The sequence below is a fragment of the Vespa velutina genome, chromosome 18, assembly GCF_912470025.1.
Source record: "Vespa velutina chromosome 18, iVesVel2.1, whole genome shotgun sequence".
Lineage (NCBI taxonomy): Eukaryota > Metazoa > Arthropoda > Insecta > Hymenoptera > Vespidae > Vespa > Vespa velutina.
Genome location: NC_062205.1, coordinates 1,727,460 through 1,747,828, shown reverse-complemented (window position 1 = coordinate 1,747,828; position 20,369 = coordinate 1,727,460). Strand labels below are relative to the sequence as shown.

At 26.9% G+C, this 20,369-nt stretch overlaps 5 protein-coding genes across 7 annotated transcripts in view; 2 read left to right on the top strand and 3 right to left on the bottom strand.

Moving 5' to 3' along the window:
• Nucleotides 1-4,882, bottom strand: part of LOC124955518 (glycerol-3-phosphate acyltransferase 1, mitochondrial) — a 14,813-nt gene extending 9,931 nt beyond the window's left edge. Inside the window, exons 1-2 of the mRNA XM_047510074.1 lie at nt 4,742-4,882; nt 4,150-4,358 (exon numbers count right to left, since the gene is read on the bottom strand). The gene's annotated coding sequence lies outside the window, so the exon portion shown is untranslated. The remainder of the gene's footprint in view (nt 1-4,149; nt 4,359-4,741) is intronic.
• LOC124955521 (V-type proton ATPase subunit B) lies at nt 4,653-7,704 on the bottom strand. The gene is made up of 4 exons (XM_047510079.1): nt 7,528-7,704; nt 6,477-6,943; nt 5,730-6,395; nt 4,653-5,618 (listed from the first exon to the last, which is right to left on the bottom strand). Exons 1-4 carry the CDS (start codon nt 7,613-7,615, stop codon nt 5,352-5,354), a joined length of 1,488 nt encoding a protein of 495 aa, XP_047366035.1. The 5' UTR covers nt 7,616-7,704; the 3' UTR covers nt 4,653-5,351.
• A 1,190-nt stretch (nt 7,705-8,894) lies between these two features.
• On the top strand, nt 8,895-14,170 carry LOC124955391 (4-hydroxybutyrate coenzyme A transferase-like). Its single transcript, XM_047509750.1, has 6 exons — nt 8,895-9,631; nt 12,235-12,387; nt 12,565-12,804; nt 12,885-13,289; nt 13,380-13,646; nt 13,721-14,170. The coding sequence occupies exons 1-6, from the start codon at nt 9,430-9,432 to the stop codon at nt 13,903-13,905; spliced, it is 1,452 nt and encodes a 483-aa protein (XP_047365706.1). The 5' UTR covers nt 8,895-9,429; the 3' UTR covers nt 13,906-14,170.
• LOC124955392 (TGF-beta-activated kinase 1 and MAP3K7-binding protein 1-like) lies at nt 14,107-19,531 on the bottom strand. Of its 3 annotated transcripts, XM_047509753.1 has the most exons (7): nt 19,255-19,531; nt 18,793-19,030; nt 18,594-18,726; nt 18,264-18,528; nt 17,917-18,173; nt 17,464-17,826; nt 14,107-16,821 (listed from the first exon to the last, which is right to left on the bottom strand). In XM_047509753.1, exons 1-7 carry the CDS (start codon nt 19,343-19,345, stop codon nt 16,798-16,800), a joined length of 1,371 nt encoding a protein of 456 aa, XP_047365709.1. In that variant the 5' UTR covers nt 19,346-19,531; the 3' UTR covers nt 14,107-16,797. The 3 variants fall into 3 exon arrangements, with proteins under 3 accessions (XP_047365709.1, XP_047365707.1, XP_047365708.1); XM_047509751.1 differs by lacking the exon at nt 14,107-16,821 and having other exon boundaries at nt 17,181-17,826; nt 19,255-19,530; XM_047509752.1 differs by lacking the exon at nt 14,107-16,821 and having other exon boundaries at nt 17,181-17,826; nt 18,288-18,528; nt 19,255-19,529.
• On the top strand, nt 14,375-17,182 carry LOC124955393 (4-hydroxybutyrate coenzyme A transferase-like). Its single transcript, XM_047509754.1, has 6 exons — nt 14,375-15,109; nt 15,236-15,388; nt 15,473-15,712; nt 15,795-16,199; nt 16,274-16,540; nt 16,637-17,182. Exons 1-6 carry the CDS (start codon nt 14,956-14,958, stop codon nt 16,825-16,827), a joined length of 1,410 nt encoding a protein of 469 aa, XP_047365710.1. The 5' UTR covers nt 14,375-14,955; the 3' UTR covers nt 16,828-17,182.
• Nucleotides 19,532-20,369: the final 838 nt, after the last annotated feature.

Genomic DNA, 20,369 nt, shown 5'->3' with positions numbered 1-20,369 from the left:
GAGAAAAAAAGGAAAAAGAAAAAAAGAAACCAGAAAAATTCACAAGGACTTTGATTACGGGGGGAAAAAAAAAGAAAAAAAAAAAGAAGGCGAAAAGAAAAGAAAAGAAATATAATAGAGATTTACGATAAGATTTGAAACGTACGCGACGAGAATCGTTCCGTTACTGCGCTCGGATCTGAAAGCCATACGGCAATCATAGTGAAAGGTCGCGTCGTCATAGTATCATTAAAAAAAACATTCGACATGAGATTCTCATACCATAATTCTCATTCTCATCGTTCCCTCGCGCCTGTCTTACGCGTGTAATATTATTGCAATAAAGGTTAGCAACGAAAGAAAAAAGAAAGAAAGGAAAAAAGGAAAAAAAAAAGAAAAAGAAACGAAGAGAGAAACAAAAAGAAAACAAAAGAAAAAACAACTGCACAAATCGAAATGCTTACATTTTGAAAAGATACCGCGCTCGCGCGCCTGCTATCGCTTAGCTTCTCATTGGTCGACGTAACATGGCGTTACTTTCGAACGGCCAATCAACTTTATGATGGCAACGCTACGTGCTATCGCATAAGGCAAAACCTTGTGACTGTATAACGAAAAATATATTTAAACGTAGAAATGATTGAGAATTGCTGATAGATAATAATTCTATAAATTATTTCATATTCGCAATTAATGGAAAGATAGATATTGGAAAGAAACGACATTTTTTTTTTTAGCGTAAAAGGAAAAACAAAGTAAAAAAAAAAAAAAAAAAAAAAAAAAAAAGAAAAAAAAAGAAAAAGAGGTAGAGCAAAGAATGAATTTAAATTGAACAAATTCACTTTGCACAATATTTGCAAAAAAAAAAGATATCTTATTTCGTATTATATAAAGACATTCAATTTTCGCACGAAATGTATATTTCTCTCTCTCTCTCCCCTCTCCCCCCCCCTCTCTCTCTCTCTCTCTCTCTCTCTCTCTCTCTCTCTCTCTCTCTCTTGCGCTCTATACTTAATGTAAGACGATGCGTGCAAATTGCTTCGATTTCTTAATTTCTGTCCTCATTGTCAACGTTACACGAACGTAGACGACGAAAGGTAATTTAAGATAGCGTGGATGGTGTTACGAATTAGGTAGGTAGTGTTCATACATATTTTTGTATATGAGTATGTGTCTACGTATGCTGTACGTACGTACGCGCGCGTTTTGTGTATGTGCACGACTTATAAATTAATCCTATTGAAAGCCATTAGCGTTTTATGCCGGACGTTATTGTGTGTCAATCTGTTAAGAATGTATTAAGATTCTTCATCTGTCCCTCCCCTTCCCCCTATTCGTTTGTCGATGTATTATATATATGTATATATATGTGTATGTATATATATATATATATATAAATATATATAAATATATGTTTTTATGGGGCAAAATCTTTCTACTATGTTACGTTTTTTCTTTTTCTTATAAATATAATTTTTTTTAAGAAATATTAAAGTTTACTTATTAAATATATTTATTTTTACATTCTTAAAAATTTACTTTCTTTAAATGACATATTTAAAGATATTTAAATTGTTTAAATAATGCTTTATGTTCTTTTGTAATATAATTCATTTGTGCGTAACGTAGAATATATTATCTCGATATAAAAAAAAAAAAGAAAAAAAAAAAAAAAAGAAAAAAAAATAGAAAAGAAAATCGTGACAACTTTTACCATTTTCTTTGCGGTTGATCGCTATTAGAAAGCGTACGACATGATAACCATGCATGAATTGTAAATCAAATTATTTGAATAGATATCAATTAAATGGAAGAAAAACAATTTGATTTGCTTTTAACAATATTATACAATGCAGCATTATGAATTAAAAATTATTAACAGGTGATTGAACTCTTCATCATATAATTTTTTAATTGCTTTTAATGAACTAATTCAATGTATAATTTAATGTAAAATAATTCATCATGTAAAATTTCGCAAAACCTACAAACATATATATATATATATATATATATATATATATATATATATATATATATATATATACACACACACATACACACACGCACTACCACTCATAAGTTGTAAACACTTTCTTTATTCTTATATCTGCTTGAAAAAAATTTTGAAATCTTTGGTAAATTTGATTCACTTTGTGTATATTATTTTCTACTATGTTAGAAAATATTTCAATAATAATTGAGTAAATATCTTATCAATATTAATAAAAAATAATGATATTTTTTTCTCCTATATATCGTCGTGTTTACGAGTTGTGTTATTCTGGCTATTAAATTTTCCAATATCTCACTTTCAATATTGATCCATTCCACTTCGCAAAAATTTCCAAAGATATTTCTCAGAGACATCCTTGGACATTGTTTTCTAACCTCTATGTTCAAATGATCCCACAGTTTTTCAATGGGATTTAAATCAGGAGATTGGGATTTTTAATTTTATTATTTTTAAATTAGAATTTTTTTTTAATTGTTTTAAATAAAAAAAAATGTCATACTACTAAAATAGTTCATACTATTTGTAGCTTTATGTTTTGTGTCGTTGTTCTTGTATAAATGTAAAATTATTGTCCAAATAGAATTGTCTGCTCTATCAAAATCTTTAAATAAATTTCTTTCTTTAAAATACCACTTGATTTTGATTAAATCTCCCGCCATATTATTGCCAAAATATTCCCATATCATAACAAAATGATACCCTCGATTAATGGTGTGTAACATTGTGATTTAATTTTTTATTAATTTGCAGACGAACGAAAACAAGTCACTTGGACTCAAAACAATTCAAATTTGAATTCATCAGACCACTCATTTAATATCCAATTTTTATGTCATACTAAAGTCTTTTCTTTTTATTTTATTTCCTCAAACAATGGTTTCTTTACGGTAACACGACCATGAAGAAGATCGTCCCTCTTAAAACTCCTGTTTATCGTTGATACTAAAATCATTGTATTCCTGTACTTATTAACTTTTGTAGCTATTTCAAGAGCTATACTTCTTCTATTTCTCTTAGAAATAATTACAATATGACGATTTTTTGCTTGGGTCCTTTTTCTGAATTTTCCAAATCCTTTTTTTGGATGAACAAACTCCTATAGCATTGTACTTTTGAAAACAATAGCTTGCGCAAGATTTTAATACTACACTTTCCAATTTCTATTATGAAATATTCTTCTTTGGATAATATATATGATTTGCATTTCTATACTTAATTCACTTTTTTTTATTGTACCCATCGTATATTCAAATTAAATTGAACTCGATAGAAATACAAAGCAGACGCTATGATTTTATCAGTGATTATTTTCTTTTTTTTTTTTTTTTTTTTCTTTTTTTTTACACCCTTAATCATTGAAAATATGTCTTTAAATAATAGCAAACCATATCAGTAAACACAATTCGAGAAAAATGAACACAAAAATCGAAGAAAATGAAATAATAAAGCCTTGTAAACCGTTCAAAAGCAAGAAAATATAATTAAACTACTGGAAAAACTTTTATTCATTCAAACAAAAAGAACAATTAAATTTGGCAATTTAATATTATTATAACATATTAAATATATGTTTATAATAGTATTTATCGAAAAAATATCGATAAACAATAATAATATGCATTATATATCGTTAATTTTCTATAATTAATAAGTGTCCACGAACTTTTGAACGATAGTGTATATATATATATATTTAAATCCATTGTATTCTCAAATTGAATATTTTTTCGTGTATGAATAATAAACTTTTTATGCGAATAAATATTTATGTAAAATATAATTCTATATATATATATATATATATATATAGTTATTATTTGTTTCAGATTAAACTATTATTTTTAAATTAAGAATAGAATGTTCATTTTTTAAATTCCGTTATAACATTCTTTTGTATGTTTGACCTTCTGATGACAGACATTTTACTTTTTGTAAATATTACTTTTTTTATTTTCAATAAATTAAAAATGTTCATCCATTTTATCGTATTCACGTAAATTAAATAAAGAGAAAATTTACTTTTTAAAAGATTATAATGTTAAAAAAATTGTCTAATATATATTCATTGTATTATGATCACCTATACGGTAAAAGAATAACCTACTAGAAAATAAAATTTTTTATCAATAAAGGAATATAAATGTTCACTTTACCTTTAGTTAACTTTTATTTTTCTAATGATTTTCTTTCTTATTTTTGTATCACTGAAATATAATGTTCAATAGGTATGAAAATACCTACATACGAAATGTAATCACGTGTACAAAATCATACAATATGCCACCTTGTTTTCTTCGTTTTGAATTGAAGCTCAACTCGAAATAAGGATGTCCTTACTGAAGTTGCCGCGACAGAAAATTACCTACGAAAATAAAATTGAAATATCATTTTCGTCTGCTATTGTATGTTAGAATATTAAAAAAAAAAAAAAAATAAAAAAAAATATATATACATATATTTTTATAAATTAAAAAAAAAATTATATATATATATTGTAAACATTATTAAATAAGCTTAATGCAATGTGTAAAAAAAAAGAAATCTTGTTCCTTTTTTACTAGTTACTTTTTTACTAAAGATTAGTGTATTACTTAGTTCACTATATTTTATGTTTGAATTTTTATAAACAAAAAAAAAATAATATTAAAAGAAAACATTTTTAAGGTATTTCTTCAATTTTCTATTTTTCACATATACATTTATGAACAATACATCTTTATATTTTACATAACATTGTAGATTTACCTGTACATAGGTATTGTTAAATGTAAGCTTTTTGGAATGGACACAAAGCATTTCAAAATTTCTTATTATAATACAGTGCACACATGTAAAGTATGTTCAAAGATATATTCTTCTGCACTATATCAATACTGAATATTATATATATTACACTTTACAATTAAAATTTTCTGCGAATAAAAATGAACAATCTGAAACAAGATTGCACTTTTATTTTATTTAATCTTTCTTTTTTTTTTTTTTTTCAAAACTAATTTCTTTCTATATACCAACATATTTTATCTTTATGCCATATAAAGTATTTTCATGCAAAATATAATTTCATATACCATTCTAAAATTGATTCGCTAATATTTAAGAATTATGTTAGACTTCTATTAAATATAAGAATACATCTCATATTTCATAATCCAACAAAAACAGTTTTTTTTTATCTATTTTTTTTTTTTTCTTTTTACGTAATGGCATAAATTATTTTCAATAACATATTATAATTATGTATAGTTGTACAACCGAATGAAAAACTGACATTATGTCAGACATATGTATTCTGTTCTTATTGTTTTAGGGGCGGTTACTTAACGAGGTGCGTTAAATCATAGATTAATAAAAATTAATGACGAGAATCTCTTGGATAAAATTCAGCAAGAGTACTGGTTGGGATTCTTTTAAGCATTTCCTTAGGGAAAATACGAAGCAATTGCCAACCAATATCCAATGATTCAAAAACTGTACGATTTTCATAACTTCCTTGTGAAATGAAATTCTTTTCAAACTTTGTTAAAAATTCCAAATATAACAAATCATCAGGAGTTAAAGCTTCTTCTCCTACGACTGCTTTCATGGCTTGCACATCTTTTCCAATAGCATAACACGCATACTGAAATATAATTATTAATTTATATATTCTGAAGAAACAAAATCTAATAGCTAAATCAAAAAGATTATTTATATATTCATTTTAATATAATCATATAATTAATACACTTACCAATTGATTTGAAACATCAGAATGATCCTTTCGTGTCATTTCCTCTCCAATAGCAGATTTCATTAGACGAGAAAGTGATGGGAGGACATTTATTGGTGGATAAATTTGTCTGTTATGTAATTGACGATCAACGTATATTTGTCCTTCAGTAATATATCCAGTCAAATCAGGAATAGGATGTGTAATATCATCATTTGGCATAGTAAGAATTGGTATTTGAGTAATAGAACCATTACGTCCTTCAACTCGTCCTGCTCTTTCATAGATGGTCGCCAAATCTGTGTACATGTAACCAGGGAAACCACGTCTACCAGGTACTTCCTCTCGTGCTGCTGATACTTCTCTAAGAGCTTCAGCATATGAAGACATATCAGTGAGAATGACTAGCACGTGTTTTTCACACTGATATGCTAAAAATTCGGCAGTTGTCAAGGCTAATCGTGGTGTAATAATTCTCTCAATAGTAGGATCATTAGCTAAATTTAAGAAAAGACAGACATTCTCCATAGAGCCATTCTCTTCAAAATCTTGTTTGAAGAATCGTGCGGTTTCCATATTTACACCCATAGCTGCGAATACTATGGCAAAGTTATCCTCATGAGAGTCTAAAACTGATTTTCCTGGTACTTTGACAAGACCAGCTTGACGACAGATTTGTGCAGCGATCTATCAAAAATATATTATAAAATGTTAAAATATAAATATTGTATAAATTTGTGTAAATGGTTAAAAAATAAATATCATTACTTCATTATGCGGAAGACCAGCAGCAGAGAAAATAGGTATCTTTTGACCACGAGCAATAGAATTCATAACGTCTATAGCAGAAATTCCAGTTTGTATCATCTCTTCTGGATAAATACGTGACCAGGGATTAATTGGTTGTCCACCAATATCTAAGAAATCTTCAGCAAGAATAGGTGGACCCTTGTCTATTGGCTTTCCAGATCCATTAAATACACGACCCAGCATATCCTCAGACACCGGTGTTCGAAGGATATCACCGGTGAATTCACAATGAGTGTTTCTTGCATCGATTCCAGAAGTACCTTCAAATACTTGTACTACAGCTTTAGAACCAGAAACTTCCAAAACTTGTCCAGATCGTAAGGACCCATCTGACAGTTTTAATTGTACAATTTCAGCATACTTTGGAAATTTAACTTCATCCAATATCACCAATGGTCCATTGACACCAGAAACAGTTCTATAGGCTGAAAATATTATAATTGTCATTTAATAATGACAATTTTAAGTAAGCTTATAAAACATTTTATATCATTGTAATAGATTATTATCATATTAAAATTAACAATTTTTAGGTTAAACGTATTATTCATAAAAGATCGTTCAAATGTAATTAATAAAACATATTGTTCGTATTTCCGTAAAAATATAATATTTACGAATAAATCGAAGAACATCAGTGATATTAAAATATCACAAAGTTCCAAAATTACAGACAACATATAGCTATCTTTAGTCACATGACACGTTAAAAGATTCCGAAAATATAAAAATTTTCGAATTAATACTTATATTTGAATATAATGAAATAATAAAATTAAAATTTCTGCAGTTAAAATTATAGTATAATCGAATAAATTATAAATAAATGTGAATAAATTGGGATAAAAAAAAGAAAAAAAAAAGATAGTTAAAATTTATGGAATCAGCTGACTTGTTCGTGTAGAATCGATTAAATGCTACGCCCAGTTTATAGTAGATGCTTCGATACGAAAGGATTTAATATCGTAAATTTAAAAAATTTTTATAAATAAATAATTGTCCCACTTACTAAGGCGAGGTTGAGAAACGAAATCTCTAGAAACGGCCAAAACATGTTCTTGAACCGCTTGGCGATTGCCGATAGTTTTCGAATACATTTTTCACTTCAAAAGAAACGTTAATATCTCTGCTTCGTCCCTAAATCCACTGAGTAGCAGAAGATACTGCTACTACTACGTCGATAAAAAGAGAGACAGACGTGTGTGTCACGGGACGGAGTGAATTGGAGGGGATGCAGGGGAACATAGAGAGGATCGAAACAGTGCTATTCGTTAAATTTATAATTTATATAGAAAAATTGATAGTACATTTGGGAATGTTATAATCGTAAAAAAATTTATTTCTCATGGATGATACTATTGTTTCTTTTTTTTTTTTCTTTTTTCTTTTAATTTATAAAGAAAAATTTTACACCGAAAAAATTAAATATAAGTCATTTTATATCATCGAGTGACAAGGATGAAGAGAAGGCACGTGGGATCACGTGTCATGAACTAAGTAACTCATAGTACGTTTTAATTATCAACATGTCGATTCGGCAAAAAGAAAATCGTATCGTTGTAAAAATTATTTCTTTAAAATAATCGAAAATATATTATCTCGTTGATATTGAGAAAAATAGAAATTTATCAAGAGAGATAATTTTCGTTTCCTTCCTTTTTTCTTTTTTTTTTTTTTAGCTCGTTTGTTTTACTTCGTTAAGTTACCGACTGAGCAATCACGATTTTTTAAACGAATTTTCTTTTCTTTTCTTTTTTATAATTTTTTTTATACTTTTTTTATTTTCCTTTTTGTTCGTTTTTTTTTTGTTTCTTTTTTATTTCTTTTTCTTAAAACTCTTATGCTATCATCGACAATTTCCTAACAATAAGTAACAAAAATGTTAAACGTTATATTGAATTTTTAATTAACATATGAAAACTAAGATCAATTGGTGCATATATTGACATATATGGTATATATATATACATATATATCATATATATCATATGCATAACCATATATGTGTGTGTGTGTGTATATATACATATAGTTATACATTCAGAAATAATAAATCGATAAAATCAAAATACGAAAAAGGAGTTATAATATGAAGAAAAGATTTTACTGAGAAATTAAACAAATGATACAAAAAGAGAAAAGAGAAAAAAGAAAAAGGAAAAGAAAGAAGAAGAAGAAAAAAAAAGAGAAGAAACAAGAAAAGCCTTAATTAATCTCCAAATAAAAGTTTGACGATTCGAATAAAAATTTCAAATGTTGCACGGGGTACTCGTGATCATGGTTACGGTTATAAATACAGACTATTTCTCTATGCGGACTTGTTTGACGGAAGACCATTCTCATACATACGTTCCTGGTTTTCTATTAAAACTGAACCGCAGTAGAAGACGCGGCGAGTGTGCAGTAAGACACAGTGTTGAACGTTTCGTAAGTGATAGATAGAAAAAGAGAGAGAGATAGAGAGAGAGAGAGAGAGAGACAGAGTGAGACAAAGGGAAAAAGAAAATAAGAAAAAGAGGAGTAGGAGGAAAGGGAAAAAAAAAAAAGGAAAACAACGAAGAAACGAACGAAGACGAAGAGACAACTTCGCAACGTGATAACGACAAGTGACAGAGCTTTATTAGCTCTATTTTCGTTTCATTTCGTTTCTTTCGTTTAAAACGTTCCTCGTTCGCATTTTCTTTTGACAAATCCTTTATTCACTGTCGTTTAACATACATATTCTAACATTTGTTCATATATATATATATACATATATATATATATATAACATACGTTACGTACGCGATATAGATATATTGCATATTTTGATTGTGTAATAATCATTGAATAAAATAACGGGTGAAAAAAAGGGAGAAAAAAAAAGAAAAAAAAAAAAAAATATATATATATTTTTGTTGAGTCCGTAACAATGGCAGCGTTCAAACGAATAACCGGTTTAACAAAAGCTTTAGCGTCTATGACAAAGTCTACAACACGAATTTCTTGTCTACCTGCGATTAAGAAAAACTACTTTACCTACGTAAACGAACCATCAATGCCAATACCAGGAAAGGAACCCTGTTGGCTAAAAACTGCAGATGAAGCTATTGAACAGGCCAATCTTGATTCAGGTAATTTTTATTTTTATACCTATCTTATGATAATAAAAGAATGAATTCATTTTGATTAAGTATCTTTTTTATTCATTTATATATCATGTAAATATTATCAATCGTATCGTTTGATTGGTTATAATCTATATATATATATATATATGTATATATATATATATATATATATATATATATATATAAAGGATTTATATTTTTGAAAGATACAAAGTGAAATCATAATAATATTTAATAAAATTTTTAATTTTAGAAACTTGACTGTTATTTTAATAACAATTGTGATGACGTAAATTTAGAACGTACAAATATCGATCAACAGATTGACCTATAACCATACATAGTATTAATCGTGATAAAACATCTGTTCCTTTTGATTTATCAAAATTATTGAAATAGAATACATTTTCTTTTAGCAAATTATTATCAAGGTTATTCGTACGTTCGTTATTTCGATGATTATATATTATTGTGAGAGAAAAGAAAAAAGAAAAAAAAAAAAAAGAAAAGAAAAGAAAAAGAAAAGAAAAAGAAAAGAAAAGAAGAGATAAAAAGAAGAAAATTTGAACAAGGTATTAAACGTGATATTATTTGCCGTGTTACCGTTTAATATCTTCCATTTTGTTTAATCGTGATCGTAATTCATGCGTATCGTAATTTTCTTTTATTTATTTGTATGGTTCTTTTCTTTCTTATTTTATATATATATATATATATAAAACATATAAATTATAATTAAAAGAAAATATTTTTTCTTTTCTTCTCTCTCTTTTTTTTTTTTTTTTTTTTTTTTTTTTTTTTTTTTTTTTTTTAATTCGTACTTTCAAATGGCCAATCCTATTTTCAACGAGTTCTGAGATTTATTCAAATATTCATGCCCCCCCCTCCTCCCCCCTCCACCACCTCCAATTTATTACTATATTATTCACTTTAGATAAACTTAAATGTAATTGAAGAAAAGATATATTTAACATTTACGTTGATAAGAAACGCGAGAAAAAGAAAAGAAGAAGAAAACAAAAGGAAAGAAAAAAAAGAAAAAAAAAAAAAAAAAAAAAAAAAATTATTATCACACGTTGTTTGTTACATTATCTCGAACAAATGTACTATATTCATTTTACATCGAATTTGAACTTCCAATTTATTTTTTACATTATATAAGAATTTATTACCGTGTTACGTTAATTTATTTACTTTCTCATAATCTTATCATTAAAAGAAATATAAACTAATTATTCATAAGGTTTATATCGGAAAAACAAAAAAAGAAAAAAAAAAAAAAACAAGAAAAAGAAAAAGTCATGTCAAACTATTGATGAAGGTCGTTATCTCATAATACACAAATATTTTAATTTCTACTTTTATTTCATATCATTGATATAAGTTAACGATGAAAATATTTTCTATTTAAGATTTGATATGTATTGAATTTATTATTGCAATTTAATCTAATTCGAACTACTTAGAGAGAAAATCAAGAATTTTATTTACTTATTTATTTATATTTATATATATATATATATAATTTATTTGATCGAAAAGTATACATATACGTTTATAATGGATGAAAAGAAAAATAGAAAATCTTTCATAACACGTATCGTATGTAAACATATGTATATATGTATATATATATATATATATATATATGTATTTTGATCGTGTTACGATGGCAATGGAGGCTAATAGATGATTCAATGTTTTATAGCATCTACATATACATATATATCCGGTCAATTGAAAACGATTATATGCTCGCACAATTTTCTTTTTCTTTCTTTCTTTCTTTTTTTTTTTTAATTTTTTTTTTTTTTTTTTTTTTAATTATTATTATAAATTATATTCTACATATTCGTACGTGAAGCGTTAACAAGCAATCAAAATTAGATTGTTTAGATTTTATGATCGCGGGTATCGTATTATGTAAGTTTTCTTCATGAATAAATCAAAGACAATGTTAATTAAATATTCGAGTTTTATTTATTCGTATTTCGAGTTAAATAAATAAATAAATAAATAAATAAATAAATAAATAAATATACATATATATATATACGTAAATATATAGTAGAAACTTAAGTATTCGTATTTAAAATATGTACATAAAATATGTATATAAGTATATACATATTTTGATATTGTCAATCTGTGTGTGCGTGCAAAATTGCTATATATAAAAATGATCAATTTTAAACGTTCGGCCATTTCGTTCAACGTTAAGAATCGATTATTCACGGTTTATAAAATTTTTTTCCAACAAATTATAATATTATATTTAAGTAACGTATCAATTTAATAGAAGAAAATTTTGTATACATCTATTTTTATTCTGTAAATTTGCATACTTAAGCCTTGACACATATGTACTGTATATATCTATATAAGTATGGATGAAAACATGCATATGCGATTATCAAAGTAATTTTATTCAAATGTTATTAAAAATGTCGCGATAATGTTTTAATATGTTTACTTAAAATAAACTTATAAATGTTACTTTAAATTTGATATTATTATATAATATATTTTATATTATTATATTTGTATCTCGTTAATGAAATTAATTTGACTTATAAATGAAATATATTATATTTATCTGTATATAGATCAGATAGTATTTATCCAAGGAGCAGCAGCTACACCAATTGAGTTAATAAGAGCAATGACCGACTATGGAGTGCGGTGCGACGTGAGAAATGTACGTTTATATCATATGCATCTTGAAGGACCCGCACCATTTACTAAACCAGAGAACGCAAGTATGAAGCTGACAGGATCTCATAGTTATTTTTACAAACATTCATATCAAGTTATTTGACAACTTAGTATTTAAAAACTCATTGAAATATTTGTGAATCGTCATCAGTAAGAAAAGTGTAAGCTAATGTAACAAGATAGCACTTTGATGATCTAAGGAAAACTTCATTTGTACATAGAGCATTTTAGATCCATCAGTTTATTCATTGGTGGCAATGTAAGGAATGCAGTTAATCAGGGTAATGCAGATTGCGTTCCTATATATCTACATGAAATTCCAAAGTTATTTAAGCAGGGATACATAAAACCTAATATTGCTCTAATTCATGTAAGCCCACCTGATTGTCATGGTTATTGTTCTCTTGGAACTAGCATAGACTGTGTGCGCTCTGCTATGAGTAATTCCAAATATATCGTAGGTAAATTTTCAAAATTTTAAATTGACCTTTATTAACGTTACTCCAATAGAAAATTTTAATAATTTTATATTATTTTATAGCATTAGTAAATAAACATATGCCAAGGACATTTGGGGATGGTATAATACATATCAGTCATATAGATTATGCTGTACACCATGATGTACAATTGCCAACGCATCCTACAAAGAAGCCATCAAAAGAAGAAGAACAAATTGGCAAAAATATTGCTGAAAATTTAGTTTTAGATGGTGCCACATTACAAATGGGTATCGGTAGCATCCCTGATGCAGTACTATCGAATTTAACTAATCACAAGGATCTAGGTATTCATAGTGAAATGTTCAGTGATGGCGTTTTGGAACTTGTAAAAAAAGGATGCATCACAAATAATCAAAAAACCATGCATAAAGGTCGTATAGTAGGATCATTTTGTATTGGAACAGAAAAATTATACGAATTTATGAATGATAATCCTTTTATAGGTATGTTTACAAATTTTTTATTAATCATTTACTTTTTATACATCATTGTCATCATGATTTCATATTAATTGAATAATATTCCTCTTACAGAAATGTTAATGGTAGATTATGTTAATGATCCCAAAATAGTTGCCAAACAGCCTAAAATGACAGCAATTAATTCTTGCATAGAAGTCGATCTTACTGGTCAAATTTCTTCCGATAGTATCGGGACTAGAATGTATTCAGGTTTTGGTGGCCAATTAGACTTTATTAGTGGAGCAGCTATGGCAGATGATCATTGTGGGAAACCAATCATAGCTTTACAATCAATGACTAAAAAGGGTGAAAGCAAAATTTTGCCAGTATTAAAATTAGGCAAGTATTTATAACAAAGTAATAAATGTCATTATATATCATTTATTATTTAACATCGAATAATTTTTTAATAGGTGCTGGTGTAGTTACTAATAGAGCAGTTGTTCGTTATGTTGTGACTGAACAAGGAATCGCAAGTTTGTTCGGAAAGAGTTTGCAACAAAGAGCATATGAATTAATTAAAGTAGCACATCCAAGTCATAAAGAAGCTTTAGAAAAAGCTGCGTTTGAACGTTTAAAAGTAATGCCGGCACCATAAATTATGCACGAATTTTACATGGAAAGTTATACATAATATATACATATATTTATATCTGTGTGCATATATATATATATATGTATATATATATATATGCACACATAAACATTTATATACATATAAAATAATTTAACATCATTTATTGTCTCTAATTCTTTTTTTCAATATTTTTTTATTGAATAGAGATAAATATTATAAGAATATTAACGACAAAAAAAATGTACAGCTTTAATCCGCATCAAATTATGACGTTATATTTGTAACACATTGTTTCGCCATTTTATTATACATGTTAAATAATTATTCCAAAATGTGTCCTACAGACAATATTAAATTTAAAAATAAGAAATTTTTTAAACTGGAATTATAGCATTTGAAGCCCATTAAATATTTCCATGTAAACATTTTTTATATACAGTTTCTTTAAATATATTAATTGTAATAAATGAAGGAGTCCATCGTATTCGAAAAAAATACATAATGTTAAAAAATTTCACGTTAATGTTATTTCACATATAACTATTCTATAATATTTTTATTACATCATAAAAAAATCCGCCCTTAAAAGTTTTTGTAAATTATTGATATAAAACACTTTTTTTTTTTTTTCTTTTTTTTTTTTTAAATCCAAATTCACCATCCTGTAGTAATCATTAAGATTTCGTTTTATAAGAAATATTTTAATAATAATAATATTAGAAAACACAAAGCGAAAAACAACAAAAAAACAAAAAAGATATTATCTACTATTATATCGAATTTAATCTTAAGATGATCGATATTGAAATTTCATAAGCCTACTATGATGATTAAAGAAAAATCAAACGCCAGTATACGCGATTTTCAAATAGCAATCGTGGAGATGGTAACGGCATAAGTCTCGGTATATTTACGTTTGTCATTGATGGAATTTTAGAGCATGATTTATCTAAATTTATATGTAATTATATGGCATGATCAATTTTGCCAAACAAAATTTATTAAGTCTATATCGACATAATATATTATTCATACTTTATAATTTTTTTTTATCGTATTTGTAAAAAAAAAATGTTACGAAATATTGATTCAACGATTAAAAAATTACGACCAGAAAAACCATTCAATGCCTGTGGTCTAAGGTATATACGGGAACCATTTCAACCATTAAAACGTTGTCCAAGATGGGTTTGTGTAGAAGATGCTATAAAAATAATAAATTCAGGTAAACGATAATATTCTTTTTATTGGGCGATATTTAATTTTATTAATGATAAGTCATTTTATTTGTTTATATTGAGTTAGCCTTTAACTTTTTAATTTATAAACCCGATGAATTTTATTATTTCAGAACATTTAGTATTTATACAAGGAGGTGCAGCTACTCCGTTAGAATTAGTAAGAGCTATGACCGAACACGGTGTATGTAATAATTTACGTGGTGTACGATTGATACATATGGCTTTGGAGGGTGATGCACCCTTTGCCAATCCCGAATTTGAAAGTATGATAATTAATAAAAGAAAATTATTATCATTTATTATATCTACGTACAAATTTTGATAAACATCATTCTATTTATTTTAAGAACATTTTAGATCAATTAGTTTTTACATTGGTTCAAACATTAGAGATGCCGTTAATGAAGGTAGAGCAGATTGTATTCCATTATTTTTACACGAAGCACCAAAACTATTTTACGAGCAAAGAATTGTTCCTGATGTTGCTTTGATACACGTTAGTGCTCCAGATCCACGTGGATTTTGTTCACTTGGCGTTAGCGTGGATTGTACACGCGCTGCTGTTTGTACAGCCAAAGTCATAATTGGTTGGTAGTTCAAACGACATTTATTACTTTTTATTATTTTAAAATTATAATTTTATAAAGAATATTTATTTGATTTTTATAGCACAAGTCAATGAACATATGCCAAGATCATTTGGCGATACTGTTATACATTCTAGTCACATCGATTGGGCAGTCAAATATGATTGTCCATTACCTTGTATAGCAAGTACTCAGCCTAACGAAATCGAATTAGAAATTGGTAAATTCGTAGCGCACAGATTGATAGATGATGGTGCAACTTTACAACTTGGTATAGGGAACATTCCAGATTCTGTATTATGCGCTTTGGTCAATCATAAAGATCTTGGTATACATTCCGAAATAATCGGTGATACAATAGTGGATCTTGTTGAAAGAGGGATAATTACAAATAAGAATAAGCTCAAACATAGAGGACGTTTAGTTGGTTCTTTAGGAATTGGTACTAAAAGACTTTACGATTTTTTGCATAACAATCCTTTTGTTGGTAAGTTAAAATCTAATTACTTTGGATTTTAAGATAAATAAACGATTATCTTTTATACGTACAATTTTTAACAGAAATGCTGGCAATTAATTACGTCAATGACCCACGTGTTATATCTATGCAGCCAAAAATGACTGCCATTAATTCTTGCATTGAAATGGACATTACTGGACAAGTATGCTCTGATAGTTTGGGATGTAAAATGTATTCTGGTTTTGGTGGTCAACTTGATTTTATACGAGGTTCAGCAATAGGCCAAGATGGTAGAGGTAAAGCTATTATAGCATTCCCATCTATTACAAGTAAAGGAGAAAGCAAAATACAAGCAGTATTAAAACTTGGTAAGTTTTAATGAAGATTACAATATCATTTTTAATCTAAAGGAATCTGAATAAATAATAATTATAATAAATGAAAAATATAAAATTAATTTATAGGTGCCGGTGTCGTCACTACAAGAGCACATGTACATTACGTTGTAACGGAACATGGTATTGCTCAATTATTTGGTAAAACGTTACGTCAAAGAGCTAATGCATTAATTCAGATAGCACATCCTGATCATAGGGAATGTCTTGAAAAGGCCGCATTTGAAAGATTAAAAACTATGCCAACTAAATATCTGTGAAAGAATATGTTGTTTGAATTAAATTGTCAGATATATTTATTCAAGTAATGTCAAGATTTTTTCCATAAATATTTATATAAATATATTTATAAATAAGTAAAATAATATTTTAAATGGCAAAATAAAATTATTTTTGGTTTTCTTTTTTTCTTCTCTTTTTTCCAGATCATGCTCAAAATCATGTTATACCAGACTGTATATGTTTACTTGTTGCACGAATGCAAATGATTTCTTTTCAAAATCAACACCTTCCAATATTATTTTTTTACCATTAATTATTATAAATCTATATAAATGTGATCAATCACTAGTGCAAATGGAATAAATAATAAAATAAATAAGTTAGCGATATGTATACGAAAATTCCTGTATTTCATTTATGGTACATTTTATAAAGAAAAAAAGGAAAGAGAAAAAAATTAAAATAAAATAAAATGAACACAGAAAAAAAAAAAATATTATACGGCAAGCAATATACAAAGCTATTATTAGTAATATATATCTATAAGATAATTGTATTCGAGTTTGTTTATTATAATACTAAAAATTTATTCCTTCTGGCAAAGTTCCCTCTTTTCTTCTTTTTTCTACATTTTCAAAATATTCCGAAAAATTAACGTAAGACTTTATTCTTGCATTTCTATCTGTTGGCCTTCCACTAGACGAAGTTACATCGGATGCAGTTGATGTTTCACTCGTTGATATATCAAAATTTGTTTCCATAACAACGGAACTTGTGTTTGAACAATCGTCGTTATCCGTTAACGTACTTATCGGTGCAGTTTGAACTATTGGATTAAATCTAACCGCTTGACCCGTTGGACTCTTTAAAGCATGTGGTAGAGGAAAATTAAAATTTCGTACAAGAAGTGTAATGTCATCTCGTTTTCCAGTAGTTAAAGTACTTTGCGAATTACTCATATTAACGTCATGATGAATTCTTACAATTTTATCAACTACAGCTTGAGCAACACCCGTTAATGTTGACTGAATGCGAAACTAAAATTAATAATGATTTTATATTCATATTCAATATATATATAAACAATCTTCTAAAATGTTATAATATAAATTTATAATTTTAAATACCTGTTCAACAGCCATAAGAGCCAATTCTTTATTTACTTGATCAGTCCCTGTTGCTTCTTCCAATGATTTATAAAGACCACGAGACATTAATAATAAAAATCTACAGGAATCATCTAACTCTATTCCACCATGAATTTCTGGTTCTGCTATAATAGGTTCTGCTTTGGCAGATCCTAATTCTTCAAATTCTCTATATCCACCTTTAACAAGATAATTTCCAAGACAACGTGTATTTTCTTGATTTCCAAGGTGAGAACCTTAAATATCATTGACAGCTCTTAATAATTTTTCTGAAACAGATTTGTTATAGTATGTATAAAAAAAATATATAATTTTTACATACGTGCCTCCTGTATTTATAATGAACGCACCTTGTCTAATAGAATCTGTATCTAAACCTAGATGAGATAATCGTAGAAGTTCATCTTCGTTACGTAAATCATGATCGACGCTTAGCTGAATAACTCTTAATACTTGATTATCATCTGTTTTGCACAATAAAGCTCTACTATCTCCAACATTTGCAACATATAATCTCCCACCATATACAAGTGCAACCACAGCACTTGTTCCAGCTGATAATTCACAATTTAATGAATTTAACTTGTCGACCTATTAATAAATAAATTACATATATTAATCTATATGGGAATATTATATTTAATAAGATCACTAACCAAATGAGGAAATTTTTGATAAGTTTCATAAGAATTCAATCCATCGGGAATATCAAATTGTAAACTAGTACGTTCGGCTAATAAATCACCTATTGAATCCAAATATCCACGTTCTACTGATATAAATGCTTGTCTGAAATATAATATGAATTAATAAAAAATAGTTATATTCTTTAAGTTATTAGGTTTTAATATTTACCTAAGAACTTCCTTTACTTCCTCATCTGTAGATTTGCCAGCTAATTGTCCAAGTAAAATCTCTGCTGCCATTCGTTGCATAGCAAAATTAGCAGCTTTTGTCCCTTCATGACCATCGAATACACCATAGAGGAAAGTAGTATCATCATATTTACAATGAAAGCTACGATCTTCAAATGGATGTTCCTCTTGGCGATATCCATCTTCACGATAAATTTGATTTGTAGAAAATCCTACGCCTAAATGATAATATTATTTTATTTTATATCTTAATATTATTTTATACATATTTCAATTGAACATATAACATATAAGCATAATATTTATTATTGTATGTCAAATGAATAATTAGAATATACTAATCCTATTAACACACATGTATTTTAATTGAATAAAAATTCAATTAATAATGTTAATTGAAATATAAACAAGTAACAAAGTAAAAAAATTTTTAAATACATACCAGATTGTTTACAAACAGGTAAATCATCTGTCCAGTTGTATTGAGTATCTTGAAATGGCATTATGTTTATGCACTTTGCCCTTGATGGCATTTTATAAAATTTCACTTTATGACGAAATACGTATAATGAAATAAATTTAAAAATATGTTAAACATAAAAAATTTATTATCGCATTATATGAGGACATAACGAAGCTCTGAAATTTTAAAAAATAATATACATTTTTTTTTATCAACTTTCCACAAAACTTATTTGAGAAAATTAAGTTTACTTTTTTCATAAGATAATTTCGTATTATCTACTGTAGATAACTGTGGTTATTCAGATATTTTCCATTTCTTAATATAGAGTACGCTAGTGAACTGTTACTAATGAGTATTATCATCAGCAAAATAAGTGTATATATATATATATATATACGTACATCATGTATATATATATGATGGAACATATATACATGTGCTCTCGACATTGACATCGTATATTTTTTTTTTATCATTTAAATGTTTTCTTCGGAAATCAGTAAAAAAAAAATCTATTTTATGTAATTATATAATATTGTAAAAATTTTTTAATTTCAAATTGAAAAAAAAGAAATGCATACAAGTGGAATATGATCAGTTCGTTGTTTCTTTTAATAATTACGTCTTTTATATAAGATTGATTTCAAAGTCCGTCAATAATGAAAATTGTAAAAGCAATTAAGTTCTAATTAAATACATAAGACAATTCATCTTATATATCTATTTATAAAGGAAATATCAGATAAACGATTATAGTGAACAATTTTTCTCTAATAAAATCGTTTAATTATCGACTTATTGCAAACTAAACGCGTCATCTTTAATTAATTAATTCTTCATTTTCACATATAATTAATACACGTTTCCTCGTTACAGTAGTTAATGTTTAATTTAAAAAAAAATAGCAAGACAAAATTTAGTTAAAAGTTATTTCATTGATCTACATTTTTTTTATTTTTTTTTTATTTCCTTTTTTTAAATTAAAAATTAAAATTACATTACGATTCGATTTTTTTTTTAACATTGTAATTGTTAAAACACTTATATCAATGTTTTATTTTATAATGATTCGAGAGATAAACTTTGCGAAA

What these genes read in the sequence shown, in the direction of transcription:
- LOC124955521 (XM_047510079.1), bottom strand. Translation starts at nt 7,615, where the DNA reads ATGTATTCGAAAACTATCGGCAATCGCCAAGCGGTTCAAGAACATGTT. An exon ending in CGTTTCTCAACCTCGCCTTA is followed by an intron (nt 6,944 to 7,527) that starts GTAAGTGGGACA and finishes TAATATTTTCAG; the next exon opens with CCTATAGAACTGTTTCTGGT. An exon ending in CTGGTCTTCCGCATAATGAA is followed by an intron (nt 6,396 to 6,476) that starts GTAATGATATTT and finishes TATTTTTGATAG; the next exon opens with ATCGCTGCACAAATCTGTCG.
- LOC124955392 (XM_047509751.1), bottom strand. Translation starts at nt 19,345, where the DNA reads ATGCCATCAAGGGCAAAGTGCATAAACATAATGCCATTTCAAGATACT. An exon ending in ACCTGTTTGTAAACAATCTG is followed by an intron (nt 19,031 to 19,254) that starts GTATGTATTTAA and finishes ATTATCATTTAG; the next exon opens with GCGTAGGATTTTCTACAAAT. An exon ending in CTCTTATGGCTGTTGAACAG is followed by an intron (nt 17,827 to 17,916) that starts GTATTTAAAATT and finishes TATTAATTTTAG; the next exon opens with TTTCGCATTCAGTCAACATT.
- LOC124955391 (XM_047509750.1), top strand. Translation starts at nt 9,430, where the DNA reads ATGGCAGCGTTCAAACGAATAACCGGTTTAACAAAAGCTTTAGCGTCT. An exon ending in TACTAAACCAGAGAACGCAA is followed by an intron (nt 12,388 to 12,564) that starts GTATGAAGCTGA and finishes ATTTGTACATAG; the next exon opens with AGCATTTTAGATCCATCAGT. An exon ending in TTTGCCAGTATTAAAATTAG is followed by an intron (nt 13,647 to 13,720) that starts GCAAGTATTTAT and finishes ATTTTTTAATAG; the next exon opens with GTGCTGGTGTAGTTACTAAT.
- LOC124955393 (XM_047509754.1), top strand. Translation starts at nt 14,956, where the DNA reads ATGTTACGAAATATTGATTCAACGATTAAAAAATTACGACCAGAAAAA. An exon ending in TATAAAAATAATAAATTCAG is followed by an intron (nt 15,110 to 15,235) that starts GTAAACGATAAT and finishes TTATTATTTCAG; the next exon opens with AACATTTAGTATTTATACAA. An exon ending in ACAAGCAGTATTAAAACTTG is followed by an intron (nt 16,541 to 16,636) that starts GTAAGTTTTAAT and finishes ATTAATTTATAG; the next exon opens with GTGCCGGTGTCGTCACTACA.